Below are 22,199 nucleotides of genomic sequence, written 5' to 3' on the forward strand. Positions count from 1 at the left end.
TTTGAGTTTTAAATTAATAATAGACAGTTTTATTTAGTGTCTTTTAAATCCCTTCTGCCAGTTTGTATCCAGCTTGGGAATATGTTTTATCACTTTTGCTTAGTGGTGACTTCTATGACTGCATTCATGGAAATGAGGGAATTCATGGATTGAAAAAGACAGGTCACCATTCTAGCTAGGAGAAGCCCTAGCCCTGAGTAAAACCACTAGGATGAATAGCATTTTAGATAATTTTATGTATTGTCTATGGGTGCTTTATGTGACCTCAGTGGATTGGAATAGTTTCAATAGAGACCTAGTGACCTCTAAGCCAAACTAATCTACTCTCTCATCCAACAGAATCACCAGGTGATTCATAAACATGTTAAAATTCAAGAAGTAGTGTGGACTCTCTGTTAGGTAAATAATTAAATTAGATACTGGTTTTGTTTAACAGACAGACCTTCCAGAGCTTGATACACCAGAATCTGCTAGGATGATAGCTTTCATCTCTTGGCTTAGAGAGCAGAGACCATTTTTCCCAGTACTTTATATAATAAGGTAAGTTGAAGTTTTCATTTGTAAAATAATGTGTTTGGTCTTGCAGGGACCTCTTTTATTTTTTTATTTTTTATTTTTTTGGGACCTCTTTTAAATCACAGTTATATGTGACCTACACAAACATTTTATAAGAATATAAAAGGGAAGGGGATGGAGTTCAGTGGTAGAGCCTTTCCTTAGCATGGGCAAAGCCGTGAGTTCGATCCCCAGCACTGTGAAATTGTCACCATCAGCCTCATCCTTGTCTAGTAATTCTTTTCAGTAAATAGTACTAAGTCAAGTCAGGTGGAGGCACATCCCTGTAATCCCAGCACTCTGGGAAGCTGAGGCTGGAAGAGCACAGATTTGATACCAGCCTGGGTAACTTACTGATTTAACAAGACCCTCTCTCAAAATAAAGAATTAAAAGGGGCTGAGGAGATAGCTCAGTGCAAAGGTTATGGAATCAGTCTCTAGGACTGTCCCTCTTCCATAGTAAATTGTGCTTTATAACCAATTATTGGATTTACTAAACTTAATGAACTCAGTAAAACACTTCACTGTTCCTTCTAATTCCATTATAAACTTTTCCCCTTAAACATGAAGTTTACATAACCAACCAAATAATCTTAGATAAAGCCTCAAGAGGTAAGTATTTGTGGGGTAAATATTATGATAGTTATGAAAACCTTTGCCAATCCACTGTTTATTTTACTATTACATTTTATCTAACATACATAAATATTTTTGTTTTTTATTCCTAAGGGATGAGAGTCCAATGAAAGCAAGCTTCCTTCAGAACATGGTAGAAGACAGAACAGAATCAGCACTGTCATATTATGAATTCCTCTTGCATATACAACAGCAAGTGAATAAATGAAGAAACTTGACTTAGTTACTGCTAAGGAAATCATAATAATGCAGAATTCCTGGGAATGTGTGATACCTTCCTTTTCTATTTAAGTTTGTGAACTAATGTGATGATTAAGATGTTTTCACTGTGATTTCATCAAACTACAGCAAATAAAGGACCACAGCAGTGAATCAAACGTGCAATTCCAAAACACTATTTTTCAAATCAAACTATATCTACATATGATTGGATACCTTTTTTCCTTTGCTGCCAATTATGTTTGAGTTGTTAAGGATGAAAATAAGACAATATTGCAGAGGCAAAGTACATTTTGTAAAATAAAAACTTCTGTGTTCCACATGTATATTTCTCATTTTTTATTTTTCTGAAGTTTTGGCTGCTACATTTAAAACCTCATAAGATTAAGTATTGCAGGGAAGTTATAGATCCATTGATGATGATCTTTTAAAATCATAAAATTAAAAAATAAAATCATAAAATTTAAAAGTAAAGTATAGGATTTCTGGTGATTGGTTTTTTTGTTTTTGTTCCTTTTTTGAGGAAGGAAAAGGGTGTTAGCTAAAACTAGAGGAAAATAACTCTAGGTGAGCTTGAGAATATGAAGTAATGTGTTGAAGCTTTACATTCTGTCAGTATTCGCTACACATGAAGAACAAAGTCACGATTCTAAGGGAAAGCTATAATTAGGTGGTTTTCTGATCGGCAGAAGACTTGAACATACTGTTTTTTTCTGCAATGAAAAGAATTTGAGCTGCCTTCATAAATACATCGGGACTGGCAATGACAGTAGGGAGAAGAGACAGTAGTCACCTTGATCCTGTAAGTGGGTTTTTGTTGGGTACATTTCTGCTCTGTGATATGTAATAAAAGTATTATTTTGGTGTAATGCAGAGGAATAGAATAGGTTACAAATATCTCAAATGCATCAGTGACATTTTCTAAGGAGTTCAATAATTAAATTGGAAGCCACTCATAAGAAATATTTATTCTGGGATATTACATCTATGAAAACAGATGCTGCTGTTTGACTTGGTGGATATTAAGATTACACAAATCCAATTTATTGAAGTTATGAAAGAAACTTGATTCCTGAACATGCTCACAAGACTGCTTGTATGATTCAGCTAGAGAAATATAGTCAAAACTATTACGTGAGTTTTGTTTACAAATAGGTAGATTATACATCTGTATATTTAAAGTGCTGTGATATAATATCTCTAAAGAGTTTGGCTCAGTTTTTACAGACTCATATGAACTTAAGATGTTGATGTGTAATACTTGATGAAATGATTTTTTTATAGATTGGAAAACGTGTTTACAATCTTGGTCTTACGTGATCACCAATGAAACAGTAACTTTCAGGTTTACATCCACGTGGGCTGACTTTTAACTGAGTTGTCTGGGTTGGGGAAGAGGTCCCTGTAGAGTGTTCAACTGCTGCTTGCCAGCTGGGTCCAAGTAATTGGGTTTATGAAAATATTATCGCCCTTAAGCAGTGTTAAGATTTGCTTTCCGTGTGCAAGTGGTACACTGAGCTGGAAGTTTCCTTGAGAGTGGCTTCATTTATCGGGAAGTGGTTTTCAGGTTGCACCAAACTAAATTATATTTTCCCCTCTTTTAAGAAACAGAGTCATTATGTACTGGTGTTTCTTTAACCAAAATTTTCTTCTAAATGTGATTTTAAATGTTGATATTTGTAGGTCCTTTCTTAATAGTAGTAAGGACTTCTCCAGAGGGCAACATTTGTGATTTTAGGGATAATCTTCCTTGTGCCTCACTATATCCCTAAGTGGGTATGATTCTTGTTATTACCATGTGCTTTGCTAGTATATTTCACAAATTTACTTTTAAAAATTATTTTAGATATTACATAACATGTGCAATCCAGGATAATTTTTTAACAGGTCATAAAATACATAACTTTAGTTATGATTCACAATATTTGTTCTCCAAATAAAAAAACAAATGAACCTTTTGGGACTATTGATATAAAACAATTATTTTTTGCAATACTGAATGTGTTTTTTAGTTTGATTTTTGGGCGGGGTAGTAAGGCGCTACCTGCCTTATCATCCTGTATTACTTTTTGATGTAAAGCAACTAATATTTACACTATGCCATATTTTTTTTATCGTAGTTGTAAATTATGAAAGATCCTTGAATTTTCTACAGATCTACAACTACTAAAATAACAGACAAGGGCAATCTTGGTTATATAAGTCTGAGCATGGCAGTTCTACCATAAAAAGTACTCTATTTTTCTAATTTCTAGAATTTTTTAAATAACATTTCTGTAAGTCTGACATACTAATTGATAGTCACCCAAGCCATACCATTTATTTTAGTTTGCATATGCTTTCTCATTGTTTTTAATTTAATGTAATGTATTGAGTCTAATAGACTGTTTTGCAATAATTAGAGTAAAAGATTTATTTCTTCTAATCAAAGATGCATAACAGCTATTATCTAGGGGACCACCAAATGTGATTTCAAGATTTGTTAACTATTATGAATATAATCCTTATATAGAAATTTTAATTTTGTAAAGTAGTGTATAATATTGTAACATTAAATTCTTGTTCTCAAATTCAAATATGTATTGATCTTCAGTGTGCTGTGTTAAATCTTGTTCTCTGAAGTGAGACAAGATTTGTCTTCCTTTTTACGGTTTGTAATTTTCACTGTTTATTCCTGTAAAAAAAAAAGTCATTTGTAACCCATGCAAACAATTGTTTGATCTGTGCTAACTTATCACTTTGGCTATTCAATAAAGTTAATTGAAAGAGCTTACATGCACTGACTGGTTCTTTAAAGTGATGGAAAGAACCTGCCAATCACTGAGTAGTGCTATCTTACCATCCAGGTTAAGTCAGTGAAAAACTATTGCTGAAGGTGGTTTAAATCTCCTAGGTGTATATCTGGGAGATCATAACTGATTTTGCCGTGCCAGGTACAGATTGAACCCCAGGGCTCTGCCTGATAAAAACTGAATTCTTAATGCCTACCCCACAAATAGAGCTGGATTTGGATTCTAGACTAAAGTTCATTTGAAGATAATCTCTGTCTTTTTGTTTTGTTTTTTTGAAACAGAGTCTTGCTGTGCAGTTCAGGGTGGCCTTGAACTTGCTATGTACACAGCCCAGGCTGGCCTCAAACTTACGGCTATTAATATATCACTGAGAAGTGCTAGGAAAGATAATCAGTAAACTACAAAAAGTCCACTGGAGAAAGTTCCTCCCCAAATGGGTAAATATGGAATCTGAATTCCTGACACTTCAAACTCTTACATGACTAAATGAGCTGTCACATACCAACACATCTGTCTAAAGAACTGAAACACATCTGGCTTCTACAGGTTCTCAGAAGAGACAATCTTACTTATCCTGGAGTGGTACTTGGTCAACTTTGTGGCTTTTTTGGGGTGGTGGGGAGGTGTTTGGAGACAGGGTCTTGCTATGTAGTTCAAGCTGGCTTTGAACTCACTATGTAGCCCAGGCTGGCCTCAAACCTGTGGCAATCCTCCTGCCTCAGCCTCTGTAGTGCTGGAGTTACAGGCATACACCACCATGCCCAACAACTTTGTGTATTGTGTAATAGGGCCGTGGCTGAGTGGTAGAGCACCTGCCTAGCAGATACAAGGCCCTAGCTTTGATCCTCAGCACCAAAAAACAAAATAAAACAGGAAACAAAGATTTAGAAAAGGGGAAGTACATTGTTACTTGTACATTGATTTATTTTTAAAAAAATTTTATTTTTATTAGTGCATATTTATCATACATAATGGTCACATTCATTATTGGGAATTTGTGCCTGTGCATAATATATCAATTATTTTTTTCCATTCCCCTCCCCTCCAACCCTCTTTCCCTGCCCATTTACCCAAGCTTTGTTTCCATTTTTTTCCTCCCATTTTTTGGTATTACTTGTATATCTATGATGCTGTATGTTTCTCCAGTTATATGCCACAATCAGATTGTAGTGGTTGAGTGTATCAACTTGAGAAGTTTAGAAGCTTAACTAAATTGGCTCAGCAATTCTACACCCTAGGGTGTAGAGGAGCCACCCTAAGGTAGAGCATCATCTAGATGGGGTTTCTTCTCAATGAACAAAAACTTCCTACCCTGCAAAAAAACCTCCTATCTGCATGCCCAATCTGACAACATCACGCCTTTACCCCCCTCTCCTCCCCTCTGCTGCTGAATTTGATCCCACTGATGATCCCCACCCTATTGCCCCCCACTCAGCAACCTCAGCTGGACCCACAACCTCCCAACCATGAAGCCCTCCATCCACTAGCACTCCTCCTCTTCTCCAGCATGCATCAGCCCAGCCCCCTGCTAAAGCCTGCCCGCTTCACCCTGTAGACACACTCTTGTACTCTCTTCTCACCCAGACCATCGCATCCTACATCTCATCCCGTCCTGCTCCTTTGTGTGGTAGCAGGCACTGACGGGCCTGTTCATCCTCCTGTTTCTTTCTCAATTACTGATCTAGGACATTTCCAACAAAGAACGGGGTCCTTTCCAGAAAATCTCCCTAAATTGAGAAAGAATGCCTCCTACTCAAATATATGATCTCATTTGGGGGGATATTTTCCTTATCTTGTTCATCCTTACCGATGATGAAAGGGAGTGCATTCGGCAGGCAGCTGAAAACCATGCCAGTGAACACCACCACACCCTGAAAGGCACATTGAGGCAGCTAAAGTGTTCCCTGCGACTGAGCCCCAAAACCCCAAATATCAACTTGGCAACCCTGGTAGGTCAAATTGTGATCATATGATCACTTGCCTCCTGGCAGGAATGGAAAAAACTAAAAACAGGGCATCTATGAGTGCCTCAGAAAAATCATCCACTGGACGGATGAACACCCACCCCTCTTTATGGATTGCCTTTCAGAGGCCATAATTAGATATATAAACACCCACCCTAACTCTCCTGAAGGTCTAATTTTTTTTTTTTGAGACAGGGTCTCACTATGTAGTTCAGGGTGGCCTTGAACTCATAGTGATCCTCCTGCTTCAGCCTCCCCAGTGCTGAGATTACAGATACGAATACCATGTCTGGCTCAATTTTTAATTAGTACGGAATGAAAAACACTTATTAGTGGATATCAAAATAAACATCAGTCTGACCAGTGAGGACAGTACTAGATTGGGCATGCTCTGGAAAGATGATGTTTGAATATCCCCCACTTCATTCACTAAGTAATGTGAAAAGAAATTAGTTGAGCCCTGCTATAGAGCCAGTTTCTCCAAAGCAGATAAAGCATTTGAATTCCTTGTTAATAAAAGGTCAGCAGGATACATCATGTTCAAAAGCCTATCTTCTGGGTGGTCCAGGTCAGAAACTATCTCAGTGACTTTCCTTGTCGCTGGGACAAAACACCCAACAAGTACAGTTAAAGGAGGAGAGGTTTACTTTGGCTCACGTTTGAGAAGGTTCAGTCCTTGCACAGCTGCAGCATGGTGAACAGGGCTGGGCAGGGGAGAGCTGCTCAGCCTATCCCTGGCAGGGTGCAGAGTATGAAGGGTGGTGCCAGGGGAGGAGGGACCCTTCCAGGTTGTGGCCCCCGTGACGCGCCTCTTCCAACCAGACCCCGCCTGCTAGTGCCAAGCCATCTGTTCTACCCTCTTGACCCACTCACCTTCCACAAGCAACATTATTTCTGAGCACAGGAGGCTTTGGGTAGATAACCAGATAGAAACAGTAGCAGGAACATGGGCTTCTCATAAATCCAGACTGTCTTGGATGTTGCCCGTGGCTGATTCTGATCCTGTGTTGTGTGGTTTCCGAAGATGGACAGAGGGGCACCATTACAAATGCTCTGTAAGCGGAAGAGGTCAGAACTGCTGTTGGGGGTTCACCTCTGAAGTCTTTATGTAAGCAGCCATATTAGCCAAGGTGCACTTAGGTTTACATTTCCCAGCTGCAGAGGGGTGACTGTCACTCATCCCGCCTTGGAAAGTCACCTTCTCTCTATGAGGGCCACTGCCTGCATGCAGGGATGATCCCTCAGCAGTGGCCTCAAACTGGAATCCAAGCCCAAGAGCCTCAAGGACAGGGAGGAGGGCTGGAGTCCTAGAAAAAGCCAAGAAACAGAGATGGACTTTCCTTCCAGTCCTGGTCCACCACATAGGTCTTGCTAACTGCTCTATTATTTCTGGATCTGAAGTTAGGATCATTAGTTATATTAGTAATTTCTCTTAGTGCATTGAAAAGAAAGGTTTTTGCTAATATTGTTTGGACAATTAAATGCCTATATCTTGTACTCTGAGTAACTAATTTAAAAATAACAATATGCAATGTATTAACCATTGTTACCCTATTATCTTGTTTTGCATTTTTTTTCTCTTTCAAAAAAAGAAAGGCAGTGCCACTCGCCTTGTTCCCAGGGGTTCACATGCGGTGGGGATCAGCCTGTTATAGGCAGCTGAGTTAGCTAGAAATATTATAGGCAGTCAGACGGGGCCAGGCCCTTAAAGGAGCCAACATGAAAGACAAGATACCATGTGCATGGAGACATTTGCTGTGGGCCAGTCCTCAAGACAAAGGACTAAACAAATGTACCCATACACCTCCCTAGGTGTAAACATCAGGGATTGATGTTCTAAATAGGTAGCAGTCACCTTCAAAAAGCCAGAGTCACTAGCCCAACCCCCTACAGGAGAAGCCCGTTTGATTCCAGTTTACTCCATTTTACCTGAACAATTATACTTGTAATCTCATTGGCTGACCATAGTTTTGTCCCACCTCGTGCCCACCTTGTAATTTCCCATTTTCCCCCTATGTTGAACCCGCCTCACCTCGTGGTTTTGCCCTATAAAGTCCCACAAAAGACAGAGTCCTTGGCAACCCACTCGGGCCCTCTTCTGTCCCTCTCTTGGCCAGAAGTTTTCCTTCCCTCAATAAATATATTCTGCTCTTAACCTCCATTGTTCCTAAAATTCATTCTTCAATTTTAGAGAACACGAACTCGTCCCAGATATCATTCAGGTTGGGAGTCTTTATTTTCCTGTATCAAGCCTTAGGAGCAGGTCCAGGCTCTGGTCAGAGGCCGGTCTGAGTTGTCTAGAATTAGAGTTGGCTGGTGTCACATTGGGCTGCTGGTGGTGGCCTGCAGCAGGCTTGATCTGGCACAAGCACAAGGGATCATTCAAACCCAGATCTGCCCAGATCCAGAATAGAGCTCGGTCCTTGTCCCAGACCAGGGCAGCTGTGGTCTCATTGGGGAGTGTGCTGGGCCAGCCGGGGAGCAGGATCTGGCTGGGGTGCAATGTCGGAGCCCCGTGCTACAGGATTAAGGACTGGCTTGTGCCGCGCACCTTCTCTGTACCATCGTGAGGACACCGGCCCGCACTGCTTGCTGGGAGCAGTGGCGGCAGCGGCGGCGGTGGCGCGCAGCGAGAAGGTGCGGCTGCAGGCGCTGAGCGACCGCTTCGCGGGCTTCATCCCCACGGTGCGGCAGCTCCAAGGGCACAACTGCAGCCTGGAGGGCGAGCGGGCTACGCTGGCAGAGCGAGGGGCGAAGGGGGCGCGGCCACGGGCGGGCTGTACGAGCGCCAGCGCCTCCAGGACCGGGTCGGGCCGCACCTGGAGGCTGAAGCAGCCGCGGGAGTGGAGCTGCACAAGGAGGCGCAGGCGCAGCTGGACGAGCGCGGCTACCTACCGCGCCGCCAGCAGGAAAAAGTGGGCGGGCTGCTAGACCAGATCCAGGGCCGCGGGACCGCGCAGGCGCAGGCGCAGGCGCAGGCGCAGGCCGAGACGCGCGACGCCCTCAAGTGCGACGTGACATCGGAGCTGCGCGAGATCGGCGCTCAGCTCAAAGGCCGGGCGGTGCAGAGTACCCTGCAGTCGGAGGAGTGGCCCGAGTGAGGCTGTTAGAGGCAGCCCAGGTGAACATAGGTGCCATTGGCTCAGCTCAGGAAGAGACTACTGAGTACTGGAGCCAGCTGCAGGCCAGGACCAAAGCTGGAGGCCCTGTAAAGCACGAAGGATTCACCGGAGAGGCAGTGCTCTGAGCTGGAGGACCGGCATCAAGCCGACATTGCATCCTACGGAGGCCATTCAGCAACTAGACAGCGAGCTGAGGAACACCGAGTGGGAGCTGGCAGCCCAGCTGTGAGAGTACCGGGACCTGCTCAGTGTTACGATGGCCCTGGACGTCGAGATTGCTGCATATAGAAAACTCCTGGAAGGTGAAGAGTGACTGGCTTTGGCCCAACTCCTCTCTCTCTCATAGGGACTCCCCAAATCCCTGTATGTCCACTCACGTAAAGGTCAAGAGTGAAGAGAAGATAAAGGTAGTAGAAAAGTCAGAAAAGGAAGTGGATTGTGGAGGAGCAGACAGAAGAGACCCAAGTGACTGAAGAAGTCACCGAGGAAGAGGAAAAAGAGGCCAAAGAGGAGGAAGAAGGGGGAGAAGAGGAAGCAGGGGAAGCAGCAGCAGCACCAAAGTCTCCCTCAGCAGAAGAGGCCAAATCTCCAGAAAAGGAAGCCAAGTCCCCAGCTGAGAGCGAGTCCCCAGTAAAGGAAGAGGCCAAATCACCAGATGAACTCGAGTCTCCAGAAAAAGAACAGGCCAGGTCAGCTGCTGAGGTCAAGTCTCCAGAGAAGACCAAGTCTCCTGTGAAAGATGAAGCAAAAATCATCTGCTGAGATCAGGTTTCCTGAGAAGGCCAAGTCCTCAATGAAGGAGGAAGCAGGAAGCAGAGTCACCAGCTGAGGCTCCAGTAAAAGAAGCAAAGTCACCACCTGAAGTCAAGTCTCTTGAAAAAGCCAAATCCCCAGTGAAAGATGAAGCAAAATTGGCAGCTGAGGCCAAGTCTCCTGAGAAGGCCAATATCCAGCTGAGGTGGAATTGCCTGAGAAGCCCAAGAGCCCAGGGAAGGAGGAAGTCAAGTCCCCAGAGAAGGCCAAGTCCCCTGTGAAGGAAGAAGCAAAGTCCCCTGTAGACACCAAATCCCCTAAAAAAGCCAAAAGCCCTGTCAAGGAGGTCAAGTCCTCAGAGAAGGTCACATCTCCGGCAAAGGAGGATACCAAGGCTGCTGAGAGGAAGTCCCAAAGAAGAAAGAGGTGAAGTCCCCTTTGAAGGAGGAGAAGCCCCAGAAAGTGAAAACCAAAGAGCCCCCAAAGAAGGTGGAGGAAGAGAAGGTTCCAGCCACACCAAAAACTGAGAAGAATACAAGACAGATGAAGCATCCAAGAAGGAGGTTCCAAAGCCTGAGTTTGAGGAGGAGGAAGCTGCTGTAGAGAAGCCCAAGGAATCCAAAGCTGAAGCCAAGAAGGAAGAGGTTGAAGACATGAAAAAAGGAGTGACCCCAGAGAAGGAGGCTCTTGCCAAGGAGGAGGTAAAGGAGGAGGCTAAGCCCAAGGAGAAGACGGAGGTGGCCAAGAAGGAACCAGATGATGCCAAGGTCAGAGAATCCAGCAAGCTGGCAGAAAAGAAGCTGGAAAAGCCGAAGGAAGAGGCACCAGCAGCACCAGAAAAGAAGGACATCAAGGAGGCAAAGGTTGCAGAGGCAAAGAAACCTGAGGAGAAACCTAAGGCTAAGGAAGATGACAGGAGCCTCTCAAAGGAGCCCAGCAGGCCCAAGACAGAGAAGGCCTAAAAATCCTCTAGCACAGACCAAAAAACCAGCAGGTCGTCAAAGAAGTCCACAGAGGACAAAGCCACCAAGGGCGAGAAGTAAGGCAGAAGAGAAAGGAACATCCAGAGCAGCCAGAGAGACTCCGAAAGGTCCTGGAGTTCAAGGGTCAGTGCCCTGAACTGTCATTTTTCTTCCTTTTCTTTCTATAAGAAGAAACTCTGCTTTGATGTTGGGTCCTCCTTCACCAAACAGGAGTAATATGTTAGCAAGAGAGGGCACTTTCGGCCCCCAGAACCTCATACCCCAAACCTTCCCCAGGCGATGGATGATTATGTTGTGATAGCTTATGTAGCCACATGTGACATACATCAAATGCCACATGTAAACACTTGGTACAAAAACTGCCCCCTTCCTGTCCAAAGCAGTGCATTTATTTCCTGTATGTACAACTGACAGATGACTGCAACAATGAATGATTAGTTAGAAACACATTATGGTTGAGATGTCTTAGCGTGTTCCCAAATGCTTGCTGTTTTCCAAAGGAGTGGCTGAGCCTTTACCCAGCGCTGTCTGTCCTGGAAAAGCTGAAGCTGGTGGGGCTGGGCACTGGCCACTTGTCACACCAGGGTGCCCTTTCCACTGGAGTCCACCTTCAATTACTTCTGTGCAATAAAACCAAGTGCTTCTAAAATGAAAAAAAAAAAAAAAGTTAAAATATATTTTTGGATCTAAGTCCTGCCTGCCTCAACCCCACAGGGAAGGGACTGTAGTGAGACTGATAGGGAAGAGAGACTCCATTTTCTGTTTTTAACTCCATATTAAGAGAAATCACTTAAAGCTCATGTAAGCTGTACTTGATCCCACTCTTCACCCCCTTGCCTTGGTTATCAACTCACTTAAAGCAGAGCAAAGTCGTAAAATGGAAACGAAACAAACAGGACGGATTGGGAAGTAGGCCAAAAGTTAAATTGCGATGGTCATTTGGAATTCTGCTGTCCAACCTTCTGGGAGAAGTAAACTTTGTGATATTGTGTGACATTCTCGTGAGAGTCCCAAAAATGAGGCAGTGGTTACTATGGAAACCTAAAATGTACTTAAACTGAAGGTGAGACCCAGATTGGGGCAGACATCAACTCTGGCTCCTGGTTAGGGACTGTTCGCCAGCCGGCTCAGTAATGCTTTGTTTGTTCCCGCTCCTTTGGTCTCTTGTAAATGACATTCTCGATGAACTTGCTGTATCAAGACCAGCTTTCAGTTTTTGTTTTTTGAAAGGTACTGGTTCAGCTAGACAGTTCCCACCTCCTTCAGAAAGGGTGAGACAGCTGCATTGCTGGCATGAGCCCAGCTCCTCACTCCCAGCTTGTGTGTCTGTGCACAACCTGCATTTTAATCCACTTGAACCCAGTTAGTCCCCTGGCTTGTCACTGCCAATTTCTTGGGTGAAAGGGAAGTCAATCACTATCCTTAGCAGTTCAGGAAAGGGAAAGAGCAGGATGTAGCAGGTTTATTTTCTACCTGGAAGGAGTTTGGCTTTTTCACTGCTGCAGTTTTCCAAGCCAAACTCTTTCTCTCTACACATGTGTGCATATGTGCAACACACACGTTCACCCTGTGCACACAAACATCCACATACAGACATACATACATACATACACACATGCATATACACGCATGCAGAGACATGCACTTGAGCTGGCCTTGTGCTCCCCTTGAATTTCTGCTGTTTCCGCACACCACTGGACCAGTGGGAATAATCAGTAACCACAGTGTCTTAGTTACTTTTCTCTTGTTGCTGAGACAAAATACCTGACACCCAAATTTAAAGGAGGAAAGGTTTATTTAGGTCAGAGTTTGTAGAGGTTTCAGTCTACAATCAGCTGGCTCTAAGGCAGGGTGGTATGGTAGAGGAGCAGTGATTTCTGGTGGTGGAAGATACCAAAACCAACAGGAAAAGAGAGGAGAGATTTTTCTGTCTCATATTGTATGCAGGGTACCTGCCCTATGGTGGAGGTAGGACTCACACCATAATCCCAGCATTGGACCATAAATCAATCACAAACTCTAATTTCAGTCACCTCTGAAAAAGCCTGTCCCACATGACTGTATGAGGCTTTGGGGGGCATCTATACACAGACCATAATATTCTGCCCTTGGCCCCCCCCAAAATTCATGCACATCCCTTTAGGCAAAAGGCAGTTAGTCCATCTCCAAGAGTTGCCAAGGTCCTAACAAGTTCTGCATTGCTAAACAGTCCAAATCCCAAGTCTCCTCTGAGATGTAAGGCAAACTCTTAGCTGTGAGCCCCTGTACAAATGAAAAGAAAGTTGAACACTTCCAACATTCAATGGGACAAGATAAACATTTCCGCTCCAAAAGTTACAAACAGAGCAATACAAAGAAGTGGGACCAAAATAAGTCCAAAATCCAGCAGGGCAAACATTAAGTCCTGTAGTTTTGTGTGCAGCCTCCAAGGTAATCTGTGGGAAGTTGTGAGCTGCAAAGGGCTTGGGTGGCTCTGCCCCATGGCACTTCCAGTGGTAGTAGCTCCAGTGACTTCTCTCTTGGGTCTGATTTGTTTCCTCCTTGCAACTTTCCTTAGATGATCCACATTCCTTGCTTCTCCACACTTCTGGGGTCTTCACTGCATCTTTAGCTTCATACTCACAACTTCATGCTTTGCCCTCTCAGGGGCACACTGCCTGGCCTCCCAGGCCTTGTGAAATCTAGGTGGAAGCTTTCCCCAAACCACAACACTCGCGTTCTGCATGTGCCTAAAACCAGCTCCATGTGGATGATGCTAAGGTCTGTTGCCCACTGGAGCAGTAGCCAGGTTCCCCTCTCTCTTGACTGTAGGGGTCCAGTGCCAGGAGTGCTGGGCACTCTGTATCCAAGTCTGAGGAACAAATTCTGTAGGCTGCCACTATTCTGGAACATGGTGCAGGTGCTGCCACTCCAGACCATGGTGCTCTAGGGCACAATACTGAACACTCTCAGTTTAAAGGAGAGGTTTAGTTTGGCTCACATCTACTCCAGTAGGCTGGCTCCACGGCAGGATAACACAGAGAGGGGCATGATGGAGGAGAGCTGCTCACAGCCAGTGGACAGGAAGAGCAAGAAAGAAGGGACTAGGGTGATAGAGACCACTACAAAGCAGCCCTCAGCAGGATTTAAATTAACCAATTGACTTTCCATGTTTACTTGTGAGTCTGTCCAAGGCCTAGTGTCCTTGTCTGGAGATGGGCAGTGGACTCATAGTAAGTGAACCACTGTGAGTCACTGATCCTTACTAAGGCCTATAATGGTGGATGAAGCCGGAAAGCTTCAAAGGATAAGACAAGATCACAGCCAAGGACACTTGGATCCAACCTCAATTAGATAAAGACTACAGCCTCAGGCACTGCACTCCTGGGTGGATTTATTTAATACCTCACTTGGAGAAGTCCTTCAGTGGTTCTGCCCTTCCTGAGTACTCTCCTCCCTTCTTCTGGTAACTAAAATACAGGCCACCCAGAGAAGGTCTTGGTCTTAGCCCTGAGAGAATCTTGAATTCTATGAGAGGGCTTTGATCCTCCTGGGGCCCTGAAATCATTCCATGTGCCTCTTTTTATTTAACCTTTGCTGTACACTTCTTCGGGAGATTGTGGACCTAATCAGCCCGCAATAACTAAGGGATACTATTAACCCAATACTAGGGAACAGTGTAAACCTTCGTAGGCCATACGCACAGTGACTCACCTCTTCTGACCAGGCCCACCTGCCTAACAGCAAGTCAGCTATGAGCGCCATAATCCAGGCCCCTTCTGAACTCCACCTATGAGCACATGAGCCCATGAGTTTATGTTTCTTTTGCTCTTCATCCTAATCTAGACCTTCAGGAGCCGGAGAGCACAAAGGAGATTCACATCCCTGTGGCACAGGCGGTAATTAGCTTTCAGACTTTGGTCTTCTTTAGTGCCCTGCTCTCTGTTGACATTGTCCTTATCTTCTTGTATTTAGCAGTCCTTCGGTTTACAAACTTAATTTGTTTTATGATTTGGGGACGATGCTGCATTTGTATTTGTGCAGGGAAGATGGCCGTGGTCGTGTTTGTCACCTGATGTGCAGTTTGTAAACAGATGCAGAATTTTTCAGACTGCTTTGTTTTTGAACCAAATTGCTTTCAAACAGAAGAATTTCTGAACTGAGACATTACTGTAGTTACCCACTGGAGCAGTAGCCAGGAAAAAAGCAGTGATCCCAGAGAAGGAGCAGGTTAGCCAGAAACAGTGCTTCAGGTTAGCCAGAAACAGTTGATCGACATTTCTTCAGGGCTCTTAGGTTCAGGTTCACCCTGTCTTTGCAGTTGTCCCCAAAGCCTGTTTCTCACCCTCTCCTGCACCGCACACGCAGCTGAGATCAGGATGCCAGAGGGCTGCTCCCCGACCCTTCTCACAGGAAGGGGCAGCTCACTGCGCCCTCAGGTTGTAACCAAGACTCATGTTTCAGCTCCAGGTGAGACTTCAGGGAAAGGTTCAGGGAAACCTGGAGAAGTTTTGATAGTTCCTCTGCCTATGTTTATTATATGTCTGTGTCCATTAGAAGAAATAGCTGTCCTTTCTTAGCTCTTGAACTGTTGGGAATTTTCCTATTGCTTTTGCCAAACTCACAAAGGCAAAGCTGACTCTGAAGATGGCTCAGTCAGCCATGGAGAGGCGGTTATTCGGGTGCTTTTGGACAGAGCTGCCCCCTGGTGTCTGCAGCTGCCCTAGCAGTAGGGGGCTGAGACCCGCAGGTCCATGATGCTTCCTAAGACCACACCAAGGTGAAAGCCACTACCAAGGACCAGGCAACCCACAATCCCCAGCTCAGCATCTGCAGAGGAGACGTCAGCCCCAGGACCTCCCCGTTTCGCTCTCTGCATTTTCCCCTTGCTGTCTTGCCTGGTTTCCCCCAAGTAGCGTGCGGCTGCCCACAGCACACGATCAAGCCCCTGTTTGCGGGGTCCCTTGGGAGCCCTGTCCCCAGTGACGTGTCAGGGCCATTGGTGCCCAGTGTTAGCAAAGTGGCAGCAGCGCAGTACCATAGAGGGAAGGGCACGATGAGACAGAGGCATTGCAGTCTTCTTTTTCTGCTGAGAAATCCTCCTCTGGAAGGACTGGAAACTTGCCCACTTGTCCCCAGTCCCCCTTTAGCCCTGAGAACCCATCTCCTGGGTGTCCTGGTTGGTGCCCCCCTAAAGGTCACGAGGAACCGGCTTCTTCTGGGATGCATCTGTCTCCCACATTCTCGCACGCGCTCTCAAGTTACAAAAGGCTTTCTTTTCCTTTCCTGGAAATGCTTTGATTGCCCGGAGTGTTATTTTGGTGACAGAGTTTCACTTTCGTCTTTTATAAGTACACGTGGAGCAGCAGCGTCCCTCCAGGGCACAGAGTCGAAGGCAGAGGCTGTCGGTCTTTCCTCCTGCCTCACACAGCGAAGCGCAGGACTCGGGCTTGGTGGACGCTCCCTTCTCCACCTGCTCCTGTGCACGGCCGGGCTCGGCTTTCCTCCTCCTCCAGTGCAAACTCTGAACCTGTTCTCGCTGCCAATCTCTTTGCACCTGGTGAGTGAGAAAACTCCTTGGACCTGCAGCGGCTGTGTTCGTTGGCTGGAGGGAGGCTGCCTCAGTCCTTGTGTTCTTGATGAAAGAATTCGGTCAAGACACAGCAACACATTTGTAAAAGGAAAGGCAGAATTCATGGTAAAGCAAACTCTGAGGACGAAGTATACCCCCAGGGGAAAGCGTAGGCAAAAGCTAAGGTGGCAGTTGTACAGAGTAGCAGTTTGGGTTTCTTTATATATTTAGGGGACAGTAATTCTCTGGGCTTTGGGAACCATAATGAGTATCGTTGTTTCCATGGTGATGATGCTTATCAATACTTCATCTTGGAACGTACCCTAGAATGTCTATATATTACTTATTGCAAAATGTCTTTCTTTTTCTTGTCATTGGTGAGGGTATTCTCTGAGGTATACTGTTGTCCCAGGGGACCCAGCCCTATAAGATGTTTTCAAAAGAAACTTACGGGATAAAATTTCAACCTAATGTAAGTCCCAGTGTGATGTAGGTGCAGAGGCCAGGCCTTACAATGTTACTTCTGTTCTTACGTGTGTTGTTAGTGGACTGCTGACAGAGGTGCTGAATGTCCGGCTACCTGGTTTTGAGAATAAATGACCCTGAAGTTGTTTTTGTTTTTGTTTTTTTCCTTTTTGAGACAGGGTCCCATCATGCAGTTCTGGTTGTCCTTGAACTCACTTTGTAGCCCAGGCTGGCCTCGAACTCGAAGCGATCTTCCTGCCTCAGCCTCCCAAGTGCTGGGATTACAGGCGTGAGCCACCACACCCAGCCCATTTTATATTTGAAAGTTATGATTTTTTTCTTCTTTTGAAGACTGTCCTTGAAAGACCTGTAGGATGTGAAAGACACTGAACACTCCACATTAGAGAAGATTTCTCTGCATCCCTAAGCCAGTGCCATGGGATATAAACTTCTTTAACACAGTGAATTGCTAGAAGGGCCCCCACTAGCGCAGTGATCATTGTCTGCAGTTGCCTTGGTTTAATCAAACATTGTGCTGTATTTTACAGGGGAAGTCAGAGTTTAACTTAATTCCTAGGTGACCTAGTGTCATGTGTCTAATATCCACTCAAAACTCCTGTGTGTTGTGAGGAAATCCAACATTAATCAGGCTCCCTGCTGCATTATGACCACAGTGATTTATGTAAGTGTTTATCTCTCTTCTCCCATGCCAGCAGGCAGGTTCCCAGTGGCTCGTCTCTGCCCTTGCCTCGTCCTTGAGACAAACCCTGCCCTGATTTCCTGCACAGCCAGGCAGTCTGTCTGAGGTCTTTTGTACTCATGCAGGAACTGGCTTGAGTGGTTCCTTGTGAAGAAAAAAAATCTGCCGTGTTCTGTGCTGAGGTTTTGAGAAAAGCAGAGAGTGTTGATTGGTTCCCATTGCTGCTATTGCAACTTGCCACAAGTTTCGTAACTTCAAATGACACAGCTTGAGGCGTAGCAGCAACTGGAAGGTGTAAATGGAGCCAAGATATGGTGTCAACTGTAGGTGTCCGGCAACAAATGAATGCGTTGCAGAGGAAAATGTGGTCTCTACCCGCAGTGGAGTGTCACTCAGCAGTAGAGAAGAATGGAATTCTGTCATCTGTGGCTACAAGGATGAGCACGGAGGACATCATGGAAGAAGCCAGGAAGACAGACATGTGTGTCCTTCATAGGCAGGCTAAAAAGTTGATCTCGTGGAAGTAGAGACTAGAACACTGGCCCCAAGGCAGGGACGGAGAGGGGAGGGCCATTGTGTCAGTCAGCTCTTCATGGTGACAAAACCCCTGAAACAACCAACTTACACAGAGAAAAGTGCATGGTGGCACCTGTTTCCAGGGCTCCAGCCCTCACCCCTTGTGCTACCGCTTTGGGCCTGAGGCTGAGCCTCTCACAGCAGGGAGCACACGTGCAGCAGCCTGCTCACCCGGAGTTGTCTCAGGAGCAGAGGGAAACAAGAAGCAGCAGCGCCCCAGTGCCCCTCCCAGGACAACACTGACCTGACTTCCTCCCAGCCCCGCCTCCTGCAGATCGACCCTCCCCACCCAGGAGTCCACAGCGGGGACCCAGTACCAGCACGCAGGGCTTGGGGAGCCCAATGATCCAAGGAGAGTGCGGGGGAGAGGGTGTTCCTGAGTGCAGCACTGAGACAGGGAGTGGCGCACTGGTGTGTGTAGCACTGCGGTGACTGTCGGGGACTCACGGTCCTTCGAAATTAGCTAGAGAGAGGGTTTTCAGTGTTTCCCACGCAGAGACATGATACACGTGTGAGGTGACGCGGGTAGATGCTAACTGTTTTGACTTCATCACTGACTATACACACGCGTGGAAATATCTCACTGTAAATCCTAAATATGTGCAATTATTCTGTGTTGCGTTGTTTTAAAAACAAATCTAATCTCTTCTCATTCTCTCAAAAATTGGAGGGCAAAAACTGAGAAATTAGTTTCTAAGGTGCTAAAATCGAGGCGTGAGGAGGGCTGGCTCCCAGAGACTCTAGGACACGCCCTTCCCGTGTCCCCAGAGTCTCCGGCTGCTCTGCGTCCTGGGCTCCAGCCCTCCTCCATCCCCGGGGCTCCCACTGAGCCGTGCTTCACCCTCCGCCTCCTCCTGCCTCTGCCCCTCCTGCCTCAAATCGTGTCAGGGTTCTCTCGTGGTACTGAGCCCACCTGGATAACTTGGACATCTGTCGCATCTGATCGTGGCAACACTTCCCTTTTTCTATGTAAGGTTATGTGGGCGTAGCTTCTGGGGTGCAGGATATGTCACCTGTATAGGCCATTATTCTGTCTTCCAAACTGTGCAGACTCCTCAGAGACAGACGCCAACTGCGCGGAGAGCAGGTAGGCTCTTCTGCAGTGGTGGGCACTAAACTCGCCAGGAGAAACAAACCAGTGAGCGACAAGTCAGTGCGAGAGAGTGGCGGGGCTCCAGGGAGACCCGTGTGGGTCCTCAGCCGATGCTGCCTTTCTGTGTGGATGCTCCAGTCTCTGTAACTCTGCTCTCTCTCCTTTCCACAGGCCTTCCAGAGTCCGCTGCCATGGAGGAGTCCATCTCCACCTTCCTGAAGAATGTGACACAAAACAATTTTCAGCAACTGGCTGCTGACGTCGGGTCTCACTATGCTAAATTAACCAGTCAGGCTGGTGGCATCATCCCGCCAGAAGTGCTGCAGAGAATTCAAGCAGACCTTGGGAAGGGGGATCTGCAGGCTGTGGTGGACGGGATTCAAGAAGTACTGAGTGCAGCAGAAAATGCTGCCCTGGAGGTGGCTGTGATCGGGGAGTCCGGGACTGGCAAGTCCAGCTTCATCAATGCCCTGAGAGGGCTTGGTCACGAGCAGGAGGGGGCGGCTGACGTCGGGGTCGTGGAGACCACCATGAAGAAAACCCCCTATCAACACCCGAAATATCCCAACGTGACCTTCTGGGACCTGCCTGGAACCGGGACGCCCAAATTCACCCCAGACACCTACTTAGAAACAGTGGGATTTGCTAGCTTCGACTTCTTCATCATCATTTCGTGCTCCCGCTTCACCCTCAATGACGCTGTCCTGGCCCAGAAAATCAAGGAAACAGGGAAGAAATTCTACTTTGTTAGAAGCAAGGTGGACAATGATTTATATAATGAACGGAAAACCAAGCCCCAGTCCTTCAAGAGGAAGAGAGTTCTTCAGCAGATCCGAGACTACTGCCTGGCTAACCTCAGGGACATTGGAGTGCCCGATCCGCGCATCTTCTTGGTCTCCAACTTTGACCTCTGTGACTTTGACTTCCCACATCTGGAGAGGACTCTGCTGGAGGAGCTTCCCGCTCACAAGCGCCAGATCTTCACACTCATATTGCCCACACTGTCGGATGCTTCCATTGAGCTGAAGAGAGGTTTCCTCAGGGAGAAGATCTGGCTGGACGCCCTGAAGGCATCAGCTTTGGCCTTCATTCCCTTTGCACCCATCCTCAGAGGCTTCGATTTGCCTGAACAGGAAGAGTGCTTGAAGCTTTACCGAAACTATTTCGGTTTGGATGATGAGTCCATTGAAGAGATTGCAGAGAAGCTGGGCACATCTGTGCGGGATATCAAGGGCTTCACCAGGTGCTTGGATTTCTGGTCCCTAGTGAAGGACGACAGCATAGCAGCGAAGGCCAGGCACTGTTCTGAAATCTTCCTTTCAGTGAACGGAGGTGTCATGTCTGCTGCACTCCAGGGCCTGAAAGCCTACTTTCTACGTTCGAAATTCCTCGATATAGTGGCCCACGATGCCAAGCTCCTCTTGCACAAAACCATAAGCACTTACAACTGAGAGAATGGGGTACAAGCTCTGTGCCTGGCCTAATGGACTTAGAAATGGACCTCAGGTCTTGTGTGGTTAGGGATGGTGGTCTTCCTGCCAGTCCCGGGTCAGTGTCCCCCAAGGTAGAAGAAATGTCTGCCCCATGGAGGAAGGTGACAGCTTTACATGGTAACTCATGCTGTACATAGGTGATTTGATCTGAGCCTGCTTTCCAAATGGACTGGTCTAGTTTGATTGAATTCTGACAGTAACATAACATCTGTTTCAGTGAATCTCCAAATGTTCTGAGATAGTCTGCATTTCCATTATTTCCTCAGGTCGGAAGCACTTTGTAATAATCACAGTGAAGGTTATATATTGTCACTTTATGATTTTGTTCTCAATCCCCATGTTAATACTCTCCTCATTAAATAAGGGAAGATCCCTTATGTATGGAAACAATATGGGAACATTGTTAAAGGATCAGTAGAATGCGTCATTGGACAACACAACAAGGAGGGAGGGAGGAGGCTGATAAAGGATGAGAGAAATGGACTTGATAACCACACATTTGCCTGTTGACGGACATGTAACAAACGTGGTATCTATACATCGTGGACTAATACTATTTGGCAATAAAGAAAGATAAATTCGAGACATTTGTAGGCAAATTGATTCACCTGGAAAACCTAACGTTAGGCGAAGTAAATCGGACACAAGATTAAATACCTGTTGTTTCTCTCATTTGAGTGATGCAAAGTACAAATAAAAAGCAAAGTAAAAGAATGATGAGTCAGGAAGAAAGTGCTTTTGCAGATGAGAAGGGGCCTGACAGACTCTGGGTGAGGTGGGGGCGGGGAAGGGGCCTTAAGAAGATTGAACACGTGTCATGGAATGTGCCAGGTACCCGCCGTGCATACTCTCATTATATGTTATAAAGAAGAATAATAAGAAGAACAACATGAGTAACAGTAACCATAGCAACAAAAATGGGGAACGGGGATGTAGAGATGGCAGGACGGAGGTGGGTGGGAAGGGAAGGAGAATAAGAACAATCAAACTGTGTTATGCACATGCACCTGCTCCCTAAGCTGAATGTAAACTTTACGTATTGCGGATGTGTACCAGTAGCATAAAATAAAGTTCAGAAACAGAGAAATGATCTTGGCTGTCCTATTTCCAGGCTCCAGGTTTTGTTTCTGGAAACTTCTTTACACTGGATGGGCCGAGAGCCTGGTGAACGTAGTGAAAGAAAGATGAGCAGTTTGGAGAGAGAAGTGACTTGGAAGGGAGTGCGAATTCAGCCGGCAGGAGAAGGAAAATGGTGTGCTCTTGATCTTGCTCAAATTCTTTATCTCAGACCTCTGAA

General features: G+C 45.8%; 2 protein-coding genes and 1 pseudogene across 2 annotated transcripts in view; all 3 read left to right on the forward strand.

Annotated features, from left to right (window-relative positions):
* Sec24a (SEC24 homolog A, COPII coat complex component) overlaps positions 1-4,185 on the forward strand; it is a gene marked incomplete at its 5' end in the record, with an annotated part of 47,442 nt that extends 43,257 nt beyond the window's left edge. The window contains 2 exon segments of the mRNA XM_013508549.1: positions 437-540; positions 1,285-4,185. Of these exon segments, the coding sequence (XP_013364003.1) occupies positions 437-540; positions 1,285-1,399 (219 nt within the window).
* A 4,483-nt stretch (positions 4,186-8,668) lies between these two features.
* LOC102017545 lies at positions 8,669-11,144 on the forward strand (annotated as a pseudogene).
* A 5,223-nt stretch (positions 11,145-16,367) lies between these two features.
* LOC102019776 (interferon-inducible GTPase 1-like) lies at positions 16,368-21,977 on the forward strand. The gene is made up of 2 exons (XM_005376159.2): positions 16,368-16,563; positions 19,581-21,977. The coding sequence occupies exon 2, from the start codon at positions 19,601-19,603 to the stop codon at positions 20,858-20,860; it is 1,260 nt and encodes a 419-aa protein (XP_005376216.1). The 5' UTR covers positions 16,368-16,563; positions 19,581-19,600; the 3' UTR covers positions 20,861-21,977.
* The last annotated feature ends 222 nt before the right edge of the window (positions 21,978-22,199 follow it).

The sequence above is a fragment of the Chinchilla lanigera genome, unplaced genomic scaffold (genome assembly GCF_000276665.1).
Source record: "Chinchilla lanigera isolate Chin_1 unplaced genomic scaffold, ChiLan1.0 scaffold00007, whole genome shotgun sequence".
NCBI classification, from domain to species: Eukaryota; Metazoa; Chordata; class Mammalia; order Rodentia; family Chinchillidae; genus Chinchilla; species Chinchilla lanigera.